The 26,739-nt window shown below is 41.8% G+C and overlaps 2 protein-coding genes across 2 annotated transcripts in view; one reads left to right on the top strand and one right to left on the bottom strand.

The window, feature by feature from the left end:
• Positions 1 to 924: 924 nt before the first annotated feature.
• Positions 925 to 13,018, bottom strand: stard10 (StAR-related lipid transfer (START) domain containing 10). Its single transcript, XM_026340777.1, has 6 exons — positions 12,860 to 13,018; positions 6,270 to 6,417; positions 6,057 to 6,160; positions 3,035 to 3,152; positions 2,530 to 2,582; positions 925 to 2,019 (listed from the first exon to the last, which is right to left on the bottom strand). Exons 1-6 carry the CDS (start codon positions 13,016 to 13,018, stop codon positions 1,813 to 1,815), a joined length of 789 nt encoding a protein of 262 aa, XP_026196562.1. The 3' UTR covers positions 925 to 1,812.
• Positions 13,019 to 13,646: 628 nt separating this feature from the next.
• Positions 13,647 to 26,739, top strand: part of clpb (caseinolytic mitochondrial matrix peptidase chaperone subunit B) — a 29,468-nt gene continuing 16,375 nt past the window's right edge. Inside the window, exons 1-5 of the mRNA XM_026340764.1 lie at positions 13,647 to 17,729; positions 17,954 to 18,005; positions 19,925 to 20,011; positions 24,946 to 25,049; positions 26,518 to 26,646. Of these exons, the coding sequence (XP_026196549.1) occupies positions 17,282 to 17,729; positions 17,954 to 18,005; positions 19,925 to 20,011; positions 24,946 to 25,049; positions 26,518 to 26,646 (820 nt within the window). The 5' untranslated portion in view covers positions 13,647 to 17,281. The remainder of the gene's footprint in view (positions 17,730 to 17,953; positions 18,006 to 19,924; positions 20,012 to 24,945; positions 25,050 to 26,517; positions 26,647 to 26,739) is intronic.

Below are 26,739 nucleotides of genomic sequence, written 5' to 3' on the forward strand. Positions count from 1 at the left end.
CACATAATGATGACGACTGAGCTAGAAGCCCCATTAGGACTCTGAGGATGGATGGATGGATAGCTATGTCCAGAAGCAAAGGGACTAACAGTCAATACAGCTGGAGCAAAGAACCACAGAGCTGCATACACCCCATAGATTTTTGCGTCTCTCACATACACTTTCCCTCATCATTCATACTTTATTAGGTGGTGCATATGCAGAGGCGGATGCTGTAAAAAGGGAACAGAGAGGATGACATGCACAAATCATTTTAAGCTTTGATGGTACATGTGCAACAAAATGATAATGGTCTGTTATAAGGAACTCCAAGATACAGACATTGTGGCCTTTAAAATAACTGTCTCAGCTTATGTGTGTCTAAAATGTTTAATGTGGTTTTCAGCCATAGAGAAGTGTCATGTTTCCAATTCACTCACTACAAGCCAATAGAAATTGTAAACGCTGAACACGTGACATATTTACTGTTTATCTGCTCTTGATCCAATTCTACATGAGGAAGAACCTGTGGACACCCTGCAATAAGTCACTTCCTCTATGACATGCCAGCTCTAATCTCTCTGCGTTCCTCTTTCGGGCTGAGTCGATCTCATAGTTGCCATGCCAACAGATTGGGGGATTCCTAGTTCTGATCTAGGCCACTGCGTACGTTACGCTACAGTCAGGCAAGTGCATGGACACACGCAATCAAATAAACACACGTATGCTTTGCGGTGAAATGCTTATCAATATGTTGCTTGTCATGATGTTTCCCTTTTCTAACCAGAGTCCTCTTTGAAAATCAATAGCTTTGTGTGTGTCACTGAAAGAATGTGTGTTAATGAGAGCGGATCAACCAATTAATCAGGTCAATGATTTTTATACCTATTTTAGCATTAGAACAATCATGCAAACCTGCAGGCAAAAAAAGAGTCAGATTACCAGTGAACTTTGAAAACCTTTGTAGGAATCTGTTTTTAATTTTTAAACTCTACATACATTCATACATCTCTCAAATAGAGGAGCAGACAGTACATGTGAGTGTAAAATTTGGTGATTAGATGTGTGTGTGTATGTGTGTGTGTGTGTGTATGGGTTGCAGGTTGGGGGTTCCAGCTGCCTTCTGCACACCTGCATTTTTTTTACAGTGCGTGCTTACAAAGTGATGGGGACACATAATGACTGACAGTGACAACATGGGCAGAAACAACAACTTTATACATGTCTAAGGGCATAAACATATAAATAAATGGCATGTGTCCATATGTGTACACAGGTTTGTACAATTTACCGTACAAATAACTTGCAGCTAATTGTGGATAGTATAGTTTTTTATATTTTTTAGTGTACAAATGTGAAATAATAGTAGAATGCCTTACTGAAAATATATTTTTCTATGATAGTCTTCATAAGTCCTGATTTGAAAATATTGATATTCCTTAAACAGGAATTTACAGTCTTTTTTTTTTTTTTTAAATGTTTAATATTGGGTTTCTGCATTGTAAATATAGGTAAAGTAGTTTTGCAGCCTCTGTGAATGGGTGAGTGTGCATCTGTGTTGCATGTCTGTATATATCGTATTGATTTGTATGTTGATTATTTATGTAGGGGGTTGACTTGGTCGAGCATGAGTCTGTGTGCCTAAATGCTGACGTGTCTGTCAGTACATCAGCATTTACAACTGAATGTACAGTATGCATGCGTGTGCATGTTTACACACAAATACACACATCACATCTACATATGTGTGGTTATAGATGTGGATCAGACATCTATGTATCCCTGCATTATTTTGTGTGTATGAATACATGACGGTGAGTGTGTCTGTTTGAGTTAATCGCTGTCTTCTCTCTCATGGGTCTCAGTCACAGAGCTCTCATCAATATTCTCCAGGCTTTCAGCATGCTGGATGCTGAGGTCAGACAGTGGGATGCTGGGTAATGTAGTCTGCTCAGGGTAGAGCCAGGGCTTGAAGCCAGGGTCGTGTCTCTGCTTCCACTCTGAATATTTCAAACAGGCTTTGCTGAGCTTCTTCATTGCCTAGGCAGAACAAAAAATGTGTTGATTCTTACGATGCTGAGTAACAAAGGAAACAGAGGCAGCGCTTGCTAGAAATAATTTCTGCTTGAACGTGCTACAAGTATTCTTATTATATTTATAGCATGAATTATGAATGATATTTTAAAAAACTCCCTTTAAATCCCAGAAAGAAAATCATTTCTGTATCCATTGCATTGCATTAAAGTCATCAGCATGGATAGTTTGACTAGGATTTGCACATTTTGTTGAGCTTCTATTTTGAGCATAAAGAGATTCTTCATTCCTCCCAGGCTGCTCTCTAGAGAATCTTCACCCTATTTCAACAAATGTGCACATATCTGCTAACAGACAAACAAATACAGCAAACAGTACATTTCTGGAATATGTAGAAGAGAAATTCAACATTTGACATCTTGACACCCACTTTACTCTGCATAACCTTAATGCACAGAGGATTAACACGTCCACAAACACACTCACTGAATCTGCCTTAATCTGCAAATGACTTACGCGAGGGGCAAGGAAGTGGGAGGACTTGTTGACAACCCACTTGGGTAATGAACCTGCAATGAAAGAGAGAGAGGGGCGAAAGCGTGAGACACAAACAACGAGAGAGAATGAATGTGAGTGAGAAAGAGTTAAAGAGGAAGAGGAAGATCGGGAAGATACAAAAGAAAGAAAAGAGAAAAGATAAAGTGGCTTTATCCAGGATCAAAGTGAAGCTTTGTAACCTTCTACTCATTGCAATCACACACTAAAAATGGGTGATTACAGACATTTATAATATCAGCATCAATTTACATATCGGCATCATGCATTGAGATGTCAGTAAAGAAGTCAACTGAAGGAAAAGGGATGAGCAGGGAGAGAGAGAGAGAGAGGTGGATGAGTCCTACATAAGGTATGGTGACGCATGTTGACATGAAGGCAGTGGAATGAATCATTTACAAGAACTCTTACTATGCATTAAGAAACTAGGTGAGTGTGTCTGTGTGTGCGTGTGTTAGTGAATTACCTCTGGGATCTACCTGCGCCATGTATGTAAGGGTACAGTGGTTGGGACCCTGGCTCTGGATCATGTAGCCAGTCTGAAGGGACACAGCTCGCACCATGTCCTTTTTAGGAGGGTATTTCTGTGGGAAAAATGCACACACACACACACACACACACACACACACACACACACACACACACACACGCACACACACATCTTAGTAGGATTATTATCATTATATTCAATGAATGCCACTGCCTTGTTTTCTGCCAAGCGTCCTCGTAAATCTTCTTTCTGGTTGCTCCATATCAAAGTATGTAAGTTTAAATTATTTGTTTTCTAAATTATTTACATACACTCCTAAATTCATGGCTTCTCTAAGATGGAGTTAATGCACACATGCATCGACAAGCTGAGACACTCAGAAATCGATAACAGCTGCAGTATTTTCTAATATTTGCTCTATGTACACACTCTCAGAATCTTCAGCTCTTTGTGACTATCCATCAAATAAATTAGGTCTCCAGGGTAAGCAGAGTGTTTTTCTGTGTTGTGTTCTTAAGCTGCCAGCCAATCAGATTTTCTGCCTCACAATCACCTTTCTAAAGCAAATCCAGTCCACACTAGCCTGTGAATATCACAGCAGCCCATAACTCCACTGTTGGCTCCTTTGAGTGTAAATCTGAGATTATTATTCATGATGATAAAGTGCAGTAGTGGTTAGCCGGCGTTAACTGGGACAGGCACACCGAGGCGCACCTAAGAACTACACAGAGCAGCAGTCAGCTGATGAAGAACTGGTATCCGAGGAGAACATGATATAGCTGCTTTATTGTTTCCATTTGACACACATATTTGTGGTACCTGCACTTCTCTGTTAATAGGTGTAGGAATTTGTGCTGACAAAACAATGACATCTTTTGTGAATTATAAACAGGCTTCTGAGAAATCCGGGACATTATAGTAATTTACTGAGCTAACAGAGAGGGATTTAGTAGAAGGGATTACAGACAATATTAAGTATTAGTCATCAAAGAGGTGTCTACAGTCTACTGTCTGTGTTATCTCCACCACCCCAGGAAACATAATATCTTATACTCATGGATACATAATGATTAGTAGTTAAATGACTCTCTGACTGTTGGTCAGACAAAATAGATGAACACAATGGGGTCTGGTAACTTCTAATTACATTTTTGACATTTTAGATATTCAAAGACTTAATTAACAATAAGAGAAAACAACCAAACTAGTGGCTTTGTGAGGCTGTCTTTAGATTATTTAGGTACCTAAATACTAATGCAGCATGCTAAAATGCTCTACTAGCACGATGTTGCTGAGGAGGTATGAGATTGTTTGCCATGTTTGTTATATTGGGTTACCCAATTAAAATGCTCCCACAACTGTACAACTATGGCTGATGGTAATGTCATCAGGTATTTGCTCAATGTTTATTTGTCCTGCAGCTAGACAACATTTTCTGCTAGTGATAGATACAGGGACCATCAAAGGGCACCACTGATGACTGTACCAATTTTACCATCACCATTTCATAGCTATTAGCATATTTCAGTCTGGACCAGTTTGATGGAGAGATCAGCACTGCAGAACCATTTGTTCAGATCCTTCTTGTCTAGTTACTCTAGTTACTTGGCCAATAATCAACTCTAGGCAGCGTCCTGGTGGTTCTGAACATTTGGGAACACTATAGTTTTAGTAAAAGGATTATACCCTGATTTCACCAAAGATTTATAACATCAGTCTACAGATATTTTCAACTGCAGCTGATTATCAAGAGTGACCTTGGCAAACCACACACACAGAAAACAAAGGCCCACACAGTCTGTTATGTTCATAGCTACTTATTGATGCAGGAATGCGGAAGGCGAGGTCAACAGTCAACAGCTAACCCTCACATGAGACATCTTATCCTTTTGTAAACTTTATATAAGTGAGTAAACTCGCAATGAGAAACGGGAAAGCAGAAAGAGAGAATGAGGGCAGATATACTAGAGGACAGATATAAAAGCAACAGAGGGAAAAAGAGATGTTGGCACAACAAGAGAAATCAGAAAAGACAAGAAAAGCTGAAACTATTCTCTGTTCTCTGTTTACTCATTAGCTGTTGAACAATAATTACTGTTTTGAGAAGTGATTTAAATACATCACTTTATGTGATCATTTGTCTGGTTCCAGGTTTTAAACTGTGAGGGTTAGTTGCTTTTGTTTGAGTTGTTACTGTCAAAATCAGTTGTTGTAGCCCTGTAGGCAGATAATGAGTATCAGCTGTAGCTTTTACACTACAGATGTTTTGCCCTCTTCTAACTGTGCAAGAAATACAGAAACAGAGCCAAAGTACAGGCTGCAATTTCACAATCTGTAAGTCACTTACATGGTTAACAGGTTCTCTAATGAGCTTGTTTTTACATCATGTTTTTCAAAAAGCATGTCTAGACATAGAGTTAGACTCAAAAATATATTCAACTGGGTAAAATTAAGTACAAGCACACAAGGATAATCATTGACATAATGCACTTCTAAGTCCTAACTCAAACAGCTTGTATGATGGTCTACATAAGGGGGTTTTTTTTTATTCTTAATTTTATTTATTTTTTTCATTTTAGATTCACTTTAGACTGTGTATACTGTATTTTGATATTCTTTTTTTTCTGTACAATGCACATTTTCTGCTGCTGTAACATTTGGGTAATTCCCCACTGTGGGACGAATAAATGTTTACCATAAAGTCTAGTCTTCAATTTGTCCACACAAGGAAATAAAGACATGTACGCACACACACTTCCACAAATATGCTTGCATGCAAAGTATGTCTTTGCATGCAACCAAAAATCCTTTATTGGATAAAAATTATTTGTCCTCTCATTCAGTGTGCACTTATTTCAAAATGTTTTGTTTCACAATGATGTGCTTAGTGGAAGGGTCCATGAGCATTGCCCAAGCTAAGCATGTGTAAGCTCTGTGTGTGCATCTGTGTGCGTGTGTGTGTGTGTGTGTGCGTGTGTGTGTGTGTGTGTATACTCACAGCATGTTTGACCGAGTAGTTCAGGATGATATAATCTTTCCCTATTTGCAGCCAAGAGCGAAGTGTGATGACGTCGCGATTCCGGAGAGGTTTTGGGCACTTCCCTGTTAACAAACAAGATTAACCTGATGAACAGAACATTGTAGATCTATTTACACCTGTGTTATACTGTGTATCTGCTTCCCAACACAAAGCCATGCGTGTGTAACATACACGAGTAATAACCAACGTCCGAGTTGACTGTAAGTTTCCCGATATCGAAGGTCTCAATGACGTTTGTGTCCCATTTTTTTCTGTATTCAATGTCATGGAGAACATCGTACATGGTGTCAGCTGAAACGTCCTTACACACCATGCAACACTGAGAGAGAAAAAAGAGAAAAGAGAGTGCGCAATTTTAGTCAAGCATTAACGAAAACATGCACACAGCTAATGCAACTGAATCATGATATTCTTCCATATCTCTGTGGCAAACTATGCAGTAGGATGATTCATTACATTTTAATGAAGACACATCCCATAAACTCAAGGTAAAGTACTGTCTCATTGTTGTAGGGAGCTACAGAGTTTGGTGCTATTCATGTTGAACAAAGTACCAATGGGACAAAACACTAATCCTAGTGAACAGAACAAGCACAAAATTCAACAAGCAGTAAATAAATGAGGATGAAGGGTGCAAATATAAATACTGAGTGATTCTGCATTTACTCACATATCTCAGATATGGCAACGTGTCAGGATTAGACTTGTCAGTGAGAGTCAAAGAGCAGCGAAATGTGTGTCACGGGGAGAGAAACAGACAATTAGGAGAGAACCAATATACCAGCTACTGACCACAGATGAGTCATTACTAGACCTGAGCTCGTAAATGGAAAAGCCATTTGGTAGTTGACAGAGACAGACACATACAGTCTGTCAAGTGTGAAGCGATGACGATCCCTGATCTGAGCAATGGTGGAAGGAGGGGTCCGAATACTACCTTTTAAGAGGACAAATGCGTCCACATGTCCCTTGTTGTTCAAGCTAAATTGAGGCAATACAGTTCAGAAAGAAAACGCTAATGTAGCCGTTATAAATCCATAATTAATGATTTGGAAAAAGTTTTGTGTGTGTCACAGCTTATTAAGGAAACCCCTGAGACTAATTGCCTATGTCAGGTTTGGCACAGTACTTATAGCCCATGTAAAGTGAGGTCTGCAGCCCAAGAGTAAAGCTGTTACTACAGTTACAATATCCAGTGGGAGTTGGTCTGAATAATAACAACAAGGGGAAGGAGAAGACAGAGTCATGTAAACAGAAAAGGACAAAGATAAAAACAAAGAAGGACGGAGTATAGGGGAATGAGAGACATAAAGTCACAGTAAGAGCAAGTGAGAGGTCGACGGAGACAATGACAGAGAAAGATATGGGCCGGGGGTGGTTGTCTGTCCCAGATGACTTTACAACCCATTACAAATCAGACCAGGAGTTTTATGGCTAAATCTGCACCATGTTCCTTAAACTGTGCCCTGAGGGCTTCATTTAAGAAAACGATCACTACGTCCCTCCGCATTTGGCTTTACAGCTGTTTTAACTAGGAAGTTTCCCCTCTGTGTAGAATAACAATAGTTCTACTGAAATGTTTTCTGCCAATCTTTAGCGTAACAGCACAAGATATGCTGGTCATTAAAAATAATTTAATTTAAAGGTATCATTCAGTTATGGGCCTGCTAATGTCTTTAATAATGATCACTGGGCAGTGATACAGCCATTTGAAACAGTAACAAAACATGACTGCAAGCTAAATACTAACACCAGTATGCTAAGATGCTCTGGCAGGTATGTTTTACCACATTTACCATCACACTTTAGTGTGTTAGTATGCACTCATTTGCTAATCTGTGGTGAACTGACCAACTGACAGACAGGCCGGCAGCTCTTCTCTCAAACTTTCACAAAAACTAAGATACAAGTTTTTCCCTGTCCAGTTTATGGATCAAAGGACAGAGGACTTCACATATTACACATAAAGTTTGCTGGTGAAAATGTATGATTTGTCTCCAGATTAAATGACATTACTATCATGGGACCAGATGGTCTATCATCCCACTCAATATCCCAATTTGGTTTATAACCCACTTGTTCAGGAAAGGTTACCTCTGAATCTAAATTGGACGCACTCAATAGTGTTATTGTGTGAACTAGTGGAACAGTATGTGAGAGCTATGTTCACTTGTTGCTGAGCCACTGCAGTTTTTATATACACCTTAGAGTCAAGCTCGGTTTGACAGCGTTTCAAAACAACCACACTCTGATACAAAATGACACTGTTAAGTCATGATTTCAAGGTGGGTGTGTGTGTGTGTGTGTGTGTGTGTGTGAATGTCACACATCATTGCTTTCATGACCACAGTTCCACTTGTATGTATTTTTATATTTACATAAAGGTTTCCAGTGAACCTGATCTGAACCTGATCCCCGTGTCTGTGGCAGGAAGCAGAGAGCTGAGATTCACAACCAGGAACTTCCTGCTCTGAGTTTGGAGTCTGTTGTGATAATCCTATGGTGCAGGTAGTTGCTGCATTGAAAAGTTCTTACAGAGACATGTAATGATCTTTCACCCATTCAACACTTAGCTCGAAAAGAACAAAATAACAGACTTAGTTTGTTTGAACCTAACTACTTTATTAACCCCTTGGGGAAGTTCAGGGCACAGTGAAAGGTGCCTTGCAAGGTGTTGAGGCAACCTAGGGTTAAGACTCTTGTATCTCTTCTCTCAAAATAAAGAGGAGAAACCAGGGATGAAACCACTGATCCTACTGTTAGCGGACAAGCTGCTCTTCCTCCTGACTCAGTCTCCCATAATTGTACTTTGCTATTACTTGTAATTTATATTAGTATTTATTGGACAGTTTCATGTGGTCAGTAATTGCTATAGATTAAATGAGACAATAGAATACACTCAGTGGTCTTTTTATTAGGTACCCTGTTGCAAAAAGGTCTGCCACAAAGTCCAAAGTCTTTCCTGATGCCTATCATGTTCACTCTCTGTTGACACTGTCATACAAGAGTTAATTCAATTATATGTTTTAGGCAGATGTCAGATAACAAAGATGAGTTCATTGAGTGTATTGATGGTTTAAAAGTGATTGGTGATTGTAGAGTCATCTGATACAGCTCTTCCTACACTTCCATCATGCCAATGCACACAACCCACACACACACACCACAGAAAAATTCAATCTAACGTCACCTCTCTGCCACTGCTATGTTCATTTCTTTAGTAAAAGCTTGTTGTTGTTGATTCTGATTCTAATGCATGTCAGTCTATTGAAGACAATAGTTCAAACTTTAACAACTGTTCTGTGATTTCCCAGCAGTGATCCTGCAAGTGTCCGGAGAAGGTTTGTGAGGCACAGAACAGGGATGTGGCTGCAGATGCACATTACAGAGAAACAACAAAGCATATCAACAGAGGTTAGGGTTGGGGTAAAGGGCTGGGGACTGCATTATGTCAGCGAGTGTGTGCGTGTGTGTGTGTGCCTATTGGCAGGACTTGAAGGTCTGAAATAACCAGAGACAATTAAGACTGTTTTGTATTCACAACCAAACTAAAATAAGAGTAGGAGGATCAAGCCAATCTGAATGAAAAGCTGAAAGAGGAGAACTGTAGGAAGCAAAACATTCAGGTTCAGTACAGAATGAAAAATACAGCCGGCCAAGTACACATGTACGTAATTGTATTACATACTAATTCAGTAATCTGGACAGATGAAGCAAGGAGATGGAGATAGAGAGGTGGGTGAGAGGGAGTTCAGAAAAGTAATACAGAGACGGAGGGAGACAAACAGGCAGACAACAACAGTAAGGGTGTTTGTGATTTTGAGTTCATGCGTGTCCATGCTGTGGCCACTTCCCACTCAGAGCACTCAGTAACCTCTGACCCCTACACATGTAATGCACTACACCCACTTCTTCTTCTTCTTCTTCTTCTTCTCTCTTTTATTCCCTGTCTCAGCCACTCTTGTTCTCTCCCTGCAAACTGTCATCTCTCATCACTTGCTCCACTGGCTGTTGAAACATGATTACAGTCGACAATTATAGGGACAGAAAAAGGAAAAATAGAAGGGGACGTGCGTGATTCAGACTCGGGCTTCCCTCTGTGTCAGAATGGGAGAAGGCGAAACCAGGAGACCCCGTGTGTGTATCTGTGTGTGTCAGAGAGGCAGGAGGAGCGGGCAGCCATCTGACAGTTTGTCAACTATTAAAGTAAACAAATCCACCTACACACTAACACACACACACACACACACTGTGCATTGTGTGTCTGACTAATGGTATCATGATGACGATGGTTAGTGTGACTGATTACAGCTGTGATTACACACGTGATAGGAGAGTCATTATTGATGAATATGGCAGTGGCGATGATAACGATGATGCTGAGTCGGATGAAAATTAGAACTAATGATAATGATGATTGCCAGCGTGTTGTTTCTCTCCCTCTCTGATTAGGATACACACGCTTTAGTTTACTGCCATTAACGTTATAGGAAAGAGTAACAAGAAGAGAGAGGAAGAAAGAAAGTGTTAGGTCTCAACTCTCACATTAATCACTTGGCATGCATCAGCAATGATGCATGCTTTTATTTCGTCTATAAATAGAAGAGTATCTGTGGCATCACTAATGTGGTACACACACCTATCAGCACAGCACATACGTACACAGTAAATACCATATTTACTGCAATCCTTTTGTCAACATTCGCAAAACTGACCATGTGTGAGATGGAGAGTTAAGTACAATGCAAAATCAAGCTCCTCTAACTGTCGTATTTACATAAAGGTAAAGTGCCAGTTACAGTGCAGATAGAAGCCCCACCCACAATACAAGTGTCTCTGTTTGCAGAGCTCCTGTGAAGAAATACACCTGTCCTCTTTGGAAAAGCATGTCTACGCAGAACCTTAACCCCTGTGCTCACACACACAAACAAACAAATGGACACACAAACATTATTCCCTGCTTACCTGGATATATACACCTTCAGCATACACAAGTTACAGAGCAGCCTGAGGAATCACACAGGCAAACATGGATGATGTGCACAAACCTGATTGGCCAATTCATTACACTATCAGACACACAAACAGCCGGCCTCGCCAGTACAAAGATACTGATGGGGGTTGGGGTGTGGGGGGTTAAAAAAAAACTCTGCTGATGTGGCCCCTGCATGTGAAGATAACACCCCTAAGCACAAACACCAATTTATTCAACAAAGTAAACACCTGGTAGCTTGGTCACACTCCTCAAACCCGGATACACCAGCAGGAAAGCACACACACACACACACACACACACACACACACACACACACACACACACACACAGGAGAATGTGTTTAATTCTTGTCTACACATGAGAATACATTGTTTGGTGAAATCAGTAAGATTGAATTTCCACACAGTACATTTGAGGCTGAGCAGAGACTTTAGTGTACACTGGCAAAGTGACCTGCAGATATGGTTTTTTCAACTTCTTGATCTCTGATAACAATTTCCAGGAGGCTGTGGGTGTCGAATGCTAATGGATTTTGCATACAAGAGATCCCACTGACACTGTTATTATTACTTTGTTTACCCCTTATTGAAGTATTTATATGTATCTAAAATGGAAATGTTTTTTTGACGTGTTTATCTATAAAAGAAAAGGGTGAGACAGGACACTGAATAATGAAGTTATCAGGCGCGCTGTGTTTTATGATTTTTAAATTATTCATTATTAATGACTGGGACAAAATATAACGTTCACATCAACTCCCTAGACAAACAGTCACACTTGTGACAAACTGCCATGACCACTATTTGACTAGATAACAAAGTTTACCTATCAAGTATTTTCACATGCCTGTCACGTTACTACCTTAACTAAACAATGACCAGGAAGTGATGTGCTTTTGATCACCTTTGTGTTGCTAATATCCAACTGTAAACTAGTTCAATGCAGAGAGAAGAATAAGAAACAGTGAATAAAATATATATATATATATATATTTATATTTCAATTAACTCTGTGTGGTGACTTCTTTAATGACTATTAGGTCGACAGTTCTATTGTTTGCTACAGTACAGGATGTGCTTTTGTTCATTCCCTGAGCTTTAAATGAAGGACAAGCTGTATGCAAATCTATTTCCACAAATGTCAAGGCAAGCTGACATAATATACTTCACATTACCTAATATAATGTTGAGCAGTAACTTGGTTTCAATGGATGAGATCTGTGAAGTACTGAATGTACCTCCTGAGGCTGACCTGTGCTCTCACTTCTCTTTAGTATAAATTCCCAGTCTACCACTAAACATTTAATGACTCGAACATCATGAGTCCACTAATCAGTGATTTAAAAGAAAACACATTTCCTGCTAAAGGCTTTGAAGGTTTCACCGTTACCATCGTGGGACATCTTCTTCCAGTGTGTTTATGTGCTTTCACTTGGGCAAAATATAAATTGTCTGATCATCAGAACTGTTGTGTGGTTGGTTGGAGAAGCCTCTGCAGCTACAATAGGAGCATGCAGCAGAAAGCAGTGGTTAAAGCGAGTCAGCAGTTTGAGTCATATGGGAATTTAGAAAACACTCTCCTGCCAACTGGATCATACAGTGGGTTCAATCTATCCCTTTGTGTTTCTGCTGCACATGACTATGTCCTCATTACTTTCTATTATTCTTATCAATCACTCATTGCATTTTTTTTTTATATGTTTATACATATATATGTTTAACTTGCACTATAGTTGGACATGTCTGATACCTGTAAGCAGTCTCACCTTAATTTTGTGGACTGACTTCCCTTCCTCCAGACCCTGGCTCCACACCGCGATGTTCCCCTTGTTGTAGGTTAAACTCCAGCCTTCCTCGCACAAACACTCCGCCTTGAAGCTGGCGAACGCCCGGTCGTCCGGGATGGTCACACTCTGTCCAGACATGGCTCCTTACCGGGGAGATGGGAGAAGAGAAGGGGGTCCGGGGGAGACACGATGAGCCGGGCAAAGCAAAGGAAAACGCGAGAGACCAGCCACTCTTATCCTTCTCTTCAGTGGGGAATAACTTGTCTAATTCAATTTCCTCCTTGAAAAGACGCTTTTGTGGGCTGCACCGCGTCTTGTGATGATCCGTGTGCGCGCTCGGGGAGGTGCAACAAACGCAGCGGTGTGAGCGCAGCGTCGCACAGGTGAGAGCAAACAAAAAAAATAAAAAAAATAAAAAAACGAGGCAAGAGAAGTGTAAGAGGCGAATTAAATGCGCCTCACAAATGGTCACGGTGGGTGAATAAGTTTCTTCAGTAGCCCTCACTAACAGCCGCTCTCCAGACAAACCATATGGTTCCGCAGCTCCGTTTCTCTCTCTCTCTCTCTCTCTCTTATCTCGTCTCTCTCTCTCTGTGGGGATCTTCCGTGAGCTTTGTAATCATTTGCAGCAGCTCTCCATCGCTGCGTTGCCGCTGTGGCAGGTGGTGGAGGGGATGCGGTGAGAAATAAGAGGAAGAGGAGGAGGAGGAGGAGGTGGGGGGGGGGGGGGGGGAGGAGAAGTCAGGCAGAACGGACCACAGCGACGCAGCGACGTCTACAGTGGACACGCCCCCCCCCCGTGCTGCCTTCAGGTGCTCCCCGTGAAACACTCAGCTCTACCTTGAGGATATTTTAACATGAGCCCGTGTTGGTAAGGTTTCAGACGAATGAGAACTTGAAATAAGCCTGATTTAATCAATGTAGTAGCCTAATTATTATTTGTTTTTCTTTTTGAAATACGTGAGCTCACTGTACTGGTACTCCGGCTTCCTCCCACAGGCCAAAAACATTCAGATCAAGTTAATTGGTGACTTTGTTTTGTCTGTTTCAACTTCTAAGCTAGGTGATAGACTGTGGACCTTCCGAGCAGATTTATACACCTCAATATTCAGTCAACACCTGTGTGCTGATATCCACCATTTGTACTTGAACACATCCTGCGCCGCACTCGCACCTTTTTATGAAGTTAGTTCACGGAGCAGCGGGAGCGCGCCTGACTCCTGTTGGCTGACGTGTAAAGGATTTGTGAGTCTTCAGCTGATTTCTGTCATTTACAGCAAATAAAACGAAGCATCTCAGTTCCACATAACTGAACATGTTCACATGTGTCACTGTGGACCCTGTCTGTATCACTCACACTGTCAGTTGTGTCATTTTCTCTTCCAGGTGTCTCCCTCCTCTCCTCTTGAAGCCCATTATCGGCCTCTTTCCCTCAGTTTGATCTGTGGGTGTTCTCACGAATTCTTAAAGTCCAAATTATGTGCAGTGCACTTTTGCTTTCTTTCATTTCATTCATTTCTTTTCATATATTAAAGCCCATGTTCGTGTTAGGATATTAAACCCATGCACATGCATTTTGTGTTGTTTGGCACTTATTATAACCCCACTGAACATCTGAAGATAACCACCTAGCTCTGCACTGTCTTGTCTTTGTTGTGGTCACCTGTTAACCATACATCACTGTACCATCACAGATTGGCTTTGTCAGTTATGTGTGACTCCTTTCTGCACACAGCTTTCTGGTTACTGCAACTGCTTTTTCAACCTTTACTCTAAATCCACTGCTTTGCAGTGACTTTGTCTGTGAATAAAAACACCCAGGTTTTCTATTAACGACCTTGACTAACATTGAGCTTCTGATACAGGCAACTGCATGAACAGATTATAAAACAGCAGGTTGCCAGGCAGACAAGTAAAAGGCCCCCCACAATTTCTAAATGTGCAAGACCCCCAGACCTAAACCATAAAGCTATGTCATGTGGGGTTTTGTATCTCTTTATGGCCATTCTGTTGAATGAAATGAAACTATGAACTATGAAACTATCATTTCAATGAACGTAAATTTGCCAGCTGGTTTATCCAGTATTTATATGACTACTTTAGGTAAAACGTGCAGTCAAGCTACTGTACAGTCATGCAACATAACTATAAAGTGCACAGACCTTTTTCATGACATGCCATAACAGCAAATGCACATAATAGTCATTTACACCTGCAATCTGTGTGGATGAGCCACTTTCAGTGTTCTGTAACACACATGGTGGCTCCGTCACTTACATAATCAGCGTTACCTGTTTATTAGGGTGTATTTGTGAGTGAATAGTGCAATATCAGCATCACATAATATCATTGTCGTTATTAGTGATAATGAGTCTAAATGCTTTAGAAGCACATATGGACCTTAACATATTGAAAGGTCAAGGAGGATAATGGTTGTATTGTCGACTGCACACAATGACAAACCCTAACCCACACTGGAGGAGTTCTATGAGACAGCTGGTAAAGGTGCCAGTGGATTTGTGAAGGCAGAGCATGATGTCCTCTATGATTCATGCCTGGCAAGGCACAGTGGGCCTTCTGCCAGCACACAATATATCTACCTTGTATATTTCAAATGCTTCTGCTTAAATTGTATTTTCTGTCACAACAAAATAGTACATGCAGCTAACTTAAATGTTTCCTTTATTATACTTTCTGTAGAAATAACCTCCTCGATGCAAGTAGCCTGTATGGAATTGTGAAAAGAAACAACACCTAATAGCTGTCCAACCCATCCTGAATATATAATTAAATGGTCATTCTTTCCTTAAATGATATATCGTTGTCTTGTTTTAAAAAGAATACAGTACAAACATTTCAACAGGGCATAAAAACATCACCCTAAGGAAGCAAGATGCTCTCGGAAGACAGGCAGATAAATTACTATCAGGCATATCAAGCTGCATTTCTTGTGCAGGAAGTTCCTCTCTACTTTGAGATATAGGCACAGCCCTGCTTTGGCAGACCATTTTTTCTTCCTGATACAAGAATCATTTAACACGTATCAAGTTCATTGGATTTTCTTTTCACAATAAAGCAGATCAATTACAAACGCAATTGCCATTGCAAGATAAAGGTGTTCACAGTGAAGAGAAAAGCAGCAGGGGATTCAACAAATGTAAACAGACTTAAGAGGTACACAGAAATTAACAAACCATCTATACTTCTTTATAATGTTATTCTATAGTAATAAAAGAAGGAGATGGACAGACACATACACACACACATATTTGAAACATTTCAGTGGGATGACGGGACTGAGCATCAGTGGTTTACGTTTTAACAGGAAAAAGAAGCAGATGAGAATTAGCTGACAGGGACAATTATGGTTGCCCTGCACCAGTCTATCCCAGTTTGAGAACACTGTGTTGAAAAATGTAGGGACGATTACAAGCAAAACTTTTATATTTTAAGTTATGTTGTGTAATTATGATAATGATTAGGGTTCATTCACAGTTGTATATGCAGTTCTCTGCCTAAAAGGTAATGAGTAAATGTTTTCCAGCTGTTCTAAAAATGACCCTATATCTGAAACTAATTACAGTAATTAAAGCGCCCTCAGATGATGACACTTGGCTGCAATGACGCTTGTTCCCCAGGCACAGACACAACAGCACGACGCTCTGACGCCATCTGGCGGCCGTGACGCAATAGAAAATACTATGTTGTGACAAAACAACAGCTTGTGTCATCACATTTTTTGTCACGATCATAGTGCGAATACAAAGCGGGTGCAAACAAAAAACAAACAAACAAAAAAACATAAGAACAACTTTGTCCAGATGTAGGAACACAGAAACAAAACTACTGCTGAATTTGAAATTAAAGAGCACTGATAGATGTGAAGGTACAGTTCCTATTTTAAGACAGCTATTTTAAATCGTACCAGTGAATCAAACTAGGGAAATAGCAGTGACAGCAGCGGTGGATGGGTTAACTCAGGCAAAAAGCATTTAAATCCCCTGTATCCGTAAAACATATCAACAGCGAACATGTGTGAACCCAAACACCATCAGCCTCATTAAAAAAAAAGAGGAGATTCCTAAAGAGTTAAGTGATTTAAGTGAACACATAAGTATGTAATGGATAATAAACTTCAACATGCTGCCTTACGCAGACGTTTCCAGGAAAACGACAGCTCCCAGAATGCACCGCGAGTTCTAGTGACATCCACGTTGTGATGAGGTGAAGCGGTTGTTTTCGTCCCCCTGGTTGAGAGCAGATGCTCGTATGTTGAGCTGTAACTGCTGACACCTCGGGATTAACGCCGTGTTCCCGGTCTGCAGAGTGTCCCTGTCCGTCCGGAACCACTGTCAGACTGAGGGCTGCATTCCCCGCTTCGTTTTCGGTGACTTTGTCGCCATGTTATCATCCGTTCCCACCAGGCTAATTGCGCGAAGGTCGCGCAGCCTGTCACCGTGCGCCCGCGTCCTCCAGACCGGTGCACCCGGGGCCGCACGCCAGAGCATCCGCGACACACCGGCAGAGGCTAACCGCAACCCCATCGTGTCCACCTCCCGGGTCTCCAGAAGAGGGATCTTGGCGGAGGACACTGCGAGTGCTAGTGCGACCCCGTCGGTGCAGTACCACCACCTCGCCCCTAGATGGCTGTCCAGTCTGGAGAACCGCCGCAGCTCCTGGGCGGCGCTGGCCAGCAGGGGGCGCAGCACCAAGCAGTACTGGGAGGAGAGCAGCAGAGAGGAGGAGCGGGGCCCAGGTGGAGGAGCCGGCCGGGCAGCAGTGGCCTCTGCCGGCGTGCTGTCTGCTGCAGCCGTGGCCTTCTGCCTGAAGAAAGACTCTGATAACAAAGGTAAACATAATATTAAATATAATAAAATAATAGTTTCGTTGTGTATCTATAGTCCTGCACAAACACACTTCATGTGATGTATCTGAGTATTTTTGTGGTCAACAAAGTTTTAAAAAAATGAGTGAATCAATTCAATTAGCACATCGGTGCTATAATAATGTGTACTTAATCAGCTGTATTCTTATTTGGTAATGTTTTTCTGTTTTGTGTTTTTGAATAACAAGGTGATGCTCTTCTGGAGGCAGCGAGGACCAGTAACTGTCAGGATGTGGCCAGGTATTTTATCTATTTTAGTTTTATACACACTCATATTTCCTAATGAGTCATTTCACAGACCTGGAGACGTTGCATATTCACATAGCATGGAGGCATCATCCATTCTGTCTTTCATTAATCTTTCATCAATCTGGAAAACCTCACATCCTTGTATAAAGGCCCAGATTGCCTGCTAAGACCTGCTGCCAGAATAGCTGGGATCATCTGCAGCTCAGTTGCATCACATGTAGTTGTAGTTCTGCCAGTAAACACCAGATGGAAGAAGAGGACCACCTGTGCCTGTGTGTGTCAGTATAGGGGGTGTTTTTACAACAATTTCTGTCACTTTGCATTACCGTCATTCATCTTTTGTAATTCACTTCACAAATTAACATAAACATATGCTCTGAGTTCGATCCTTAATTTTAACAAAATCCCTTACAACTTCCCTGCACACTCACCGTCAGCCAGAATATGTATGCCACATGAGTGAAGGTGTGTGTGTGTGTGTGCGTGTGTGTGTGTGTGTGTGAGAGAGAGAGAGAGATAGAGAGAGAAAAGCACTTTACCAAGCCTGTAGTACTTCTTAGCTCCATCTGTCTTGCTGATAATATCACATTACAAAACCAGAGTGCAGGAGAAGGGGGCTGACATAGTTACAGTATGCACACTCAGATATATGCACCACCTCATCAACCTGAACCTAGTAGTGAAAATCTTTTTGTGACAGCAAAGCACTAAAAACACAGTTGGATACGTTCAGTAAATACATGTTTGTGGCTGAATTCCCTGTAGGTCATACTGCTCAACACTGGGAAGAAATCTGATTAATGTGTACATCTACTTTCAGTGTGTTAAATGGGTGATTGCTGTGTCCTCTTGGTGCTGTTGGCTATGGGTATCCAAATTTATGTATCTGAGTGTGCGCGTTCGTGTGTTTATCCATGTGTGTCCAGTCGCTGGCTTGAGTTACCTGCGCTTGTATGGCAGATGGTGTAGGTGAGAGTGCAGCGACACCACCAGTCAGCAGGTCACAGATGTGTTAAGTGTTTTGGTTGAATTTACAGTCTAAAGTGGTAGAGTGTCTGCTGAGAGGTAGCGAAGAGAATAGAGGTGTTATTTTCATGCAGTCTTTACATAGGATATTGTGCGGTGAAAGGTTTTATGATGTTGAGTTAGCATCACAGGGAGCATATTACAGGATGGGCCTTGTGTGTTATGATCCCTGCTGTTCAGTACTTTTTAGATCTGAAAACATTTTTTAATAGCTGTTAGTGTTTCCCTTTGCACTGTTGTTACTCCTGTGTTATTTTCTAGTGGTAGACAGCACTGCCTGGACAGTGTTAAAGTTTCACTCTGTTTAAGATTAGAAACCAAACTAAACTACAATCGACTAAAGCCGATTCCCTTCCAATTCTGCCATGTGCTTCTTTTGTTACTTGTAGAAGCTCTGACTTTCCTCTTGTAAAATGAAAGCTTTGACATAGCTGAAATCAGCACAGCACTCTGTGTTCAAACTGATACCACATGTAGCCCAGGCAGTGAAAACAGAGAGCGTTAGAGCTGAGTGGAGACTAGACAGAGGACTCTATGTTGACTGTAAACACACTCTCTGTCTGCCTGCTCAGCATGGGAGACGACAGACCGATCACTTACACACACACACACTTCAGACTGTGTCACTCCAGTACTTGATGTCATGCCCTCAGGCAGAAAACTCACCACACATCTGGCTTGTGCACTTAGACACATTAACTGGTCAAGGAGTAAGTGTGTGACTTAAATTGAAGACAAAGACGTTATCATGTAGCACAAGCAGCTGGCCGGCCAGATCTCTCCTTTTAAGTGTGAACAAATATTGGAACATCTTTATAACATATAGCAACACGGTGATGCCAAAGTCAAAATATAACCACTTTCTGTTTATCCCTTCTCATCAGGCTGTTAAAAGAGGGAGTGGACCCAAATCATCGCCACCGCCTCGGTTGGACCGCTCTCATGGTGGCTGCCATGAATCGACAGCACAGGTCTGTGCGCTAAACTCACAGAACACATCATGTTTTACCGTTGTTCTGGTGAACAAAACAGAAACTCAGTGTTTGGGGATCATGCAGCTGTCTGCATGAGTTACTGTGTGAGCATATGTCATGTCCCAGCTCCGCTTGTTACAGTAGGTCTTCAGAAGTGCAAAGTGCGGATTTCAGACCGACAGACGGTCTTTACCCATTCCCCCATCTCTCTGTCCGACAAATTAAATTAGCCTCCTGGACCCCAGAACACACACACCAACACAGAGAGGGGCAGAGGTTAAGGCCAGGCCAAATCCAATTTAACAGGCTTTTTTTTTTTTTTTCCATCGGGACTGTGTGGTCACTTTTTTGTGTAAGGGCCCCATGAGCCTGTGAGAATATGAAAATACCTTAAAATGAGCCTATTGAAATAAAAAGAACAGAGGGGGACTTCAGTGCTATAGAAGAAGCAGAAATGTTTATCGTGTGTATCATTGATGGTGATTTCAGAATTTAGAATGATTTTCTACCTGTTTCTATCAACGTGGTTTAAATAAATTTTATTTGCATTTTTTAGTGTCTAAGCAGCTAATCAACACAATCAGAAGAAAGTCAACTGACAGCTGTCTGCTGAGCTCTCAGATATTTTTATGAGCATTATACCTTTCAGTTTTCTGAGATTTTTATCTTAGGGACTTAATTAATAAATCATAAAAAGGATTTTAAGATTAATAAAGTGAAAACTCACTCCCAGAGGCAAATATGAACATATGCTTTGATAATTTAAGCACATGGTGATGTCTTAGCTGCAATATCTTTGGTTGTGTGTATGTTTGGTTGTATGTTTGTGTATGTGTGCCGTTGCACTGCACTGTTCTGTGTGTGTGTGTGTGTGTGTGTGTGTGTGTGTGTGTGTGTTATGAGTGTTATAACTCAGCGAGGCAGTGACACTCCTCTGTGTTTAATCCCGACTTCCAACCCCCTAGTGAGCCGTCACTGCTGCAGGGAAGACAGAACATCAGCTCACACACATCACTCACACATCTCTGTCTTACACACACACACACACACACACACACACACACAGACAAGCAGAGTTTATACCAAATATCTTACAGGCCAACTGCCTATTACTCAGCCACACACAACTTTATTTGCAGCCGTTAAGTGAAAACACAGAGAACATCAGTCATGAACAAGCTTTAGCCTGTAGCTAGAACGTCAGCGAGGATCTTATTGTTGAATTCGTCTCGCCCTCCCTCACTGTGTTTATATTTCCATGGTCCAAAAGTGATAACTGTGTTTTTAAGAGAGAGAAGAATTCATCCCGTTTCAGTGGAAACTGCAGTAGGTATGGAGGTAGATGTGGCGTTCAGCAGGCAGCCTTGCCTGTGTTTAAGGCTTGAGGTGCAATGGTTATGAGTCAAGAATCAAGGGTGGAGCAGAGGGATGTGAAGAATCAAGGGTGAGACATTGGGGGGGCGTGTGTTTGCTTAGCTTTGATGTAGGGCTAAATCAGGGAGGCGCAGGGCCTGGCCCACTGTTTGCACTCTTTAACACACAATACCCATCTCCAATTCTCTTTCTCTCCCTCCATTCCTCCCTCGCTGCATTCACGTGCACAATGAGCGCTCAGCCGAGTGAAACGCCTGTTGACCATTCCGACCTGTCGGCCGAGTGACTCGATGGCGAGGGGGGGGGGCGAAACGAAGGGGAAGCGAAGGGATAATGGAATGAGAGGCTGAATGGCTTGTTGGGAAACAGAGAGGCAGAGAATAGTTTAGCAGCGTAGAGAGAGTGATGTGGAGTGGGATTATGGGTTGGGGACTGGGATTAGCTGGATATTGAACACCAGTGGAAATCACCAGAGAGCTTCCAGTGAAATATTACCATCACTTGGTCACAATACAACACTACTGGGATGTTAAGCAGCCTGGTTTAGTGACAGAATACGTTACCGTACATGGGATATCATATTTTCTTGCATTTACTCCGATCAACACAGATAAATTGAAATAAACAAAAAGGGAAGTCAACCTGTCCTCGTGGTATCTATCTGATCAACACCAGGTGAGGTGGGGGTCAGGTGAAGTCCAGCATCTGGGCCAGGTGGTCAGAGACATGGATGGTCAGTTCCATTCAGGTGTCTATAACTGCACAAAGGAGACGGAAGTGTCTCTTTCCTGTCTTCCCTTAAGGGCAGGATAAGAAACTAACACCAGTCACCTGCCAGCAGCCGAGCTAGAGGTTGAGTCTACCAGCCTCAGAGTTAGTGTGTTTATTGATGAGTGACCCCAAGTTTTTGGGATAAAAGAAGAACAGTGTAGCATCCTTCATCTAGGGGTTAAAATATTTCCAACAGGTCTAATGTCCAGTTCCCTTGAGCAACACCCTGACTCCCTCTGAGCTCCAGTGGTGCATTAAATCATATCATCTAGTTAAAAGACTAAATACATGAATATACTTGTTAATAAATACAACAAGATGTTTCTTATGTCTTGTTGAAATCTTTACAAGACGTCTATAATGTTACCTTTTGCTCCATTCATTTAAAATGGGGGTTTAACCTTATTAACCTCTACATGCCTTTAGTTTGGCCTCAAATTAGTGTCTGATAGTCTCTTCCAACATGTCTTAAATAAAGTTAAACACTTGATCATCAGTTGATTAGTAAAACTATAAAGTGTTTTGTAAAGCTCATTAGTTTTTGCACTATACTGTGTAATTAAATCTTTCTCTTTTATCTTTTTAGCTGCACTTCCCTTCTTTCATCCATGCCTCCTTCTTCTCCTCCTCCTCTCTGCAGTTTTGCTCTTTTTATCCCATCGTGTTTGCCTTCCTGATGCCATTAACCCTTTTCAGACCCATCTAATTTCTCCACAGAGCCCTGCCCAGCCTCGTGTGACCAGCCACAGTTTGCGTGCGTCTGTATGTGTCTCGGAGAGATGCATCGACGTGTTTGTAGATGTGCTTGCAGGGGTGAGAGGAGAGCCCTCTGTGGGTCACAGCCCCCCTTCCACCCCAGTCACAGTGATACAGTAACAAAGGAGACCCCCACTTCCCAATAGTCCTTTATAGCCCCTCAGCAAGGTCAGAGACAAAGACCTGGCCAGGCTGTTCTCAGCTTCCCACAGGAACGTACCTCTTCTGTGGTGATGACTCAAAATATAATGTGTAGCAATGGAAGCAAAGGGAAATTTCTCATTTCTCAACAGTTCTCCCTGTTTTAATTATCTATTGATAGTTTTATAAAGTAAAACTGTATATTATAAAGTATACATTTCCATTTTCTATCACATCTCTGGGTTTAGATTGTCAGGAAGAAACTCAAGCAGTTGGCTTCTAGGAAATTACAGTGGGCATTTTTTATATCTCTATTGTAGAGATAAATTAAATGCTTAAAAATGTGAAATGTGTCTTTAATTAAGAAAAACTCCATCTTTTATTCAATTTAGCGAAACACATTTTTTTTATTGTGTTTGACGTTTCAGTGTCTTCTGATTTATCTCTTCTGATTTCCACCCTAACCCTGAAACCAGAACTTTGCAGTAACAGGTGAACAAGTTGTAAAATGTCTCACCTTCACTTGTGATATCAGAGCTGACAGTTGATCATTTCGTCTGCCTAATTTATAAGAGCACAGGCCCTCCCAGTGGGAGGCTGTAGCCTGTTATATGGTCAAGTGTAGTTGCTCTCGAAAAGCAGTCCACCTCATCCCCTTATGAATAACCATTTTGCTCCATTTAAGCCCTTTCAGGCCTCTGCCATAACCATTTAGCTGAAAATGATCCATCACTCCCGTCCAGGCCACATTACATAGTCACAAGTTTAATGACGGCCAGCAGCGTACTGGCAGGGTTCAGGTTTCGGCCATCGCCCTTGTTCTCTCTCCTAGTCGGCGTAGTGTGTTTGTGCATATTCATGTGCTTGTCTGTGTCTCAATGTCAAAGCCGTTGCGTCTGTTGTTGGTGGTAAATGTTACGTGTGTTCTGTAGACAGAGAGACGGTACCTAGAATGTCCGTTGGGTCACACTGAGTGGTGTTGCCGAGGTTCTCGTGTTTGTTCTAAAAGGCAGTACGCTCCAATGAAAGACTACACACACAGACCCCCCAACAGCGCCGGAAACAGACCCGACCCTTGCCCCTTCACTACACACATATGTACATGTGACAGAGCAGGCAAGTGTGTAGTAAAGGAGAAAAGCAGCCATTGGAGTTTAGTCACCATAACGAGACAGACTAGAAATGGAAGTGAAGCAGGTGAAAGAGGGGTGATCAATAGAGACAACAGATATTTGCACCTACGTGTGTGTGTGTGTGTGTGTGTGTGTGTGTGTGTGTGTGTGTGTGTGTGTGTGTGTGTGTGTGTGTGTGTGTGTTTATTTTTTTCTTAACCTTTTGTTGAAGATTTGCCCCAGTTCTAAATCCAGTTAGTGTCCTGCTTTACTAATGGTGGTCACAGATGACAAATATGCTGACATGGGTTTAAGGTAAACCTGCACCAGTGTGAATTTTCAGGACAGATTATTAGATCAGGATTCTCTTCCAAATGGAAGAAATCATTAAATCCTAACATTTTAACTGCTTCTTACCCCACTAGCATGTCTGTAAAGCAAGTGACAAGCATGTAAAGGCTAGATCACCTGGCCAGTAATTCATCAGGCATCCATTCCCAATAAAATGTCATTATTTCTAAAGGGATCCTCATCCAGCTTCCACAAAGTGGGCGCTATTTGTCTTCCTGGCCTCCACTGAAACGGCACATACACAAACAGTTTAATCAATAAGAGAAGATCAGATATGGGATTATTGCATATATATAGGGGTGTGTGTGTGTGTGTGTGTGTGTGTGTGTGTGTGTGTGTGTGTGTGTGTGTGTGTGTGTGTGTGTGTGTGTGTGTGTGTGTGTGTGCATGCGTGTGTTCATATTTTGTTTCTTATTATTTCCTCAGTGTGCTGAAGACTCTGCTTGAAAATGGTGCTGACCCAAATGCTGGAGATCACTTCAACAATGTTTATGACACCTCTCGGGAGAAAGGCATCCACTCACTGGAAGGTAAAAGTGCTCTGTGTGTGGGCGTGGGTGTGTGTGGTTGCTATATTACACATATGAATCCTCAGTGTAGAACTAGATATTATGAGACATTATAATTTGCATAATGATTTGCATATATGTACATGTTTCATTTCTTGTGTGTTATTTGTTTTATACGCTCTGTGACAGATAGTGTGTGTGTTTTATTTGTTTTTCTTGTGAGCTGCACACTCAGTCTCTCTCTCTCACACACACACACACACACACACAAACGCAGAGTCTGTGTTGGGTTTCTGCAGACATATTTATATGGGATATGTATATTGCAGACATTTATATGGCTGTCAGGTTTGGGTCCACGTGGGGCCAGCGCAGCGTGGGGAAGCGTTTCCCAGACGCACGCTGATGGATGGGCTAGGGGGGCCTGTGCGACGCTTTATTGGGTTAGCTATGATTATCCCGCCCTGTCTCTCTCTCTCTTTCTCCCACACACACAGACACTGCAGACTGTCAGAGAGAAAGAGAAAAAGAGTCAGACGGATGGATAGAGGGAGGAAAGACTGATGAGGGAAGGAGGAAAAAAGGGAAGCAGAAAGCAAGGGGTAAGGGAAGAAGGTAGGGAGCAGCAGTGGATAGAGTGAAGCAGAGGTTAAAGATGGAGGAGAAGGAAGGAGATGCGAAGGTTTGGAGGGGCTGATACAGGGAGGGAGCGAATGAAGGAAATGGGTGGGCTGATGAGGGAGGGAGAGGAGAGGAAGTCAGGAAATGGATGAGACAAAGTTATTGGGATAGTGGGAGGGAGGAGGGAGGGAAGAGGGTGCAAGTGATGAAAGGAAATGATGGATACAGAGGAGAAGAGGAAGGAGGTGGAAAAATAAAAATGGATGATGAAGGAGTGGCATGAGATGAGAGCTCTTATGAAAAAGAGATGTAAGGAGAGAATGATAGACTGTCTCTATTATAAGTGAGGAGCACAGGAAAGGAGACCCTAAAACACGACGCCCATTACTCCGATCGTGTTGGACAGTCGAGCTTAAATCTGTGAAAACTCTTAGAAAGCTGGAAACAGGAAAGACAATTTTGTAGTGTGTTGTTTTATGATTGTCACACTTTCTGGAGCCTTCGCGTCGACTGAGAATAGATTAAAGAAAATTCTTCTGGATTCAGGCTGTTATTTGTTTTTTCATTATCATAATTTTCCTCTGCTCCGGGGAGTGTAATGTTTGCTTCTCAGATTGCAGTCGTGCCAGTGGTGTCTTGTTTCTGTCTTTGAGAAATTGGTGTATTTTCTCAATTTTTAATCCAAACTTACTAAAACCTGCTCTCTCGCTGTCATTTAACAAATTTCATATAAACCTCACTCATGAATCGTGTTCCCAGCAGCCCTTTTATTGCCTTTTCTGGTCAGTGCATGTTCCAATAAAGAAAATACAGTACTCTCAATACTCTCATCTCTTTTGTATCTCTTCTTGGGTACTCCGTTCTGCAGTCCTTGTTTCCAGGGAGGATGAATTCAGCAGCAGGCTCAGCAGCAGGGCAGGTTTCCGTGGCTGCACTGCACTTCATTACGCCACCCTGGCTGATGACCCGCACACTGTCCGCATGCTGCTGGAGGCTGGTACGCTGTGCACCCCACCACCCAATCATATCACCTAATCCCATCATACTGCACTTTGGAGTCTATAGGAACCTCTAAGGGTAAAGGGTAAAT

The sequence above is a fragment of the Anabas testudineus genome, chromosome 13, assembly GCF_900324465.2.
Source record: "Anabas testudineus chromosome 13, fAnaTes1.2, whole genome shotgun sequence".
Lineage (NCBI taxonomy): Eukaryota > Metazoa > Chordata > Actinopteri > Anabantiformes > Anabantidae > Anabas > Anabas testudineus.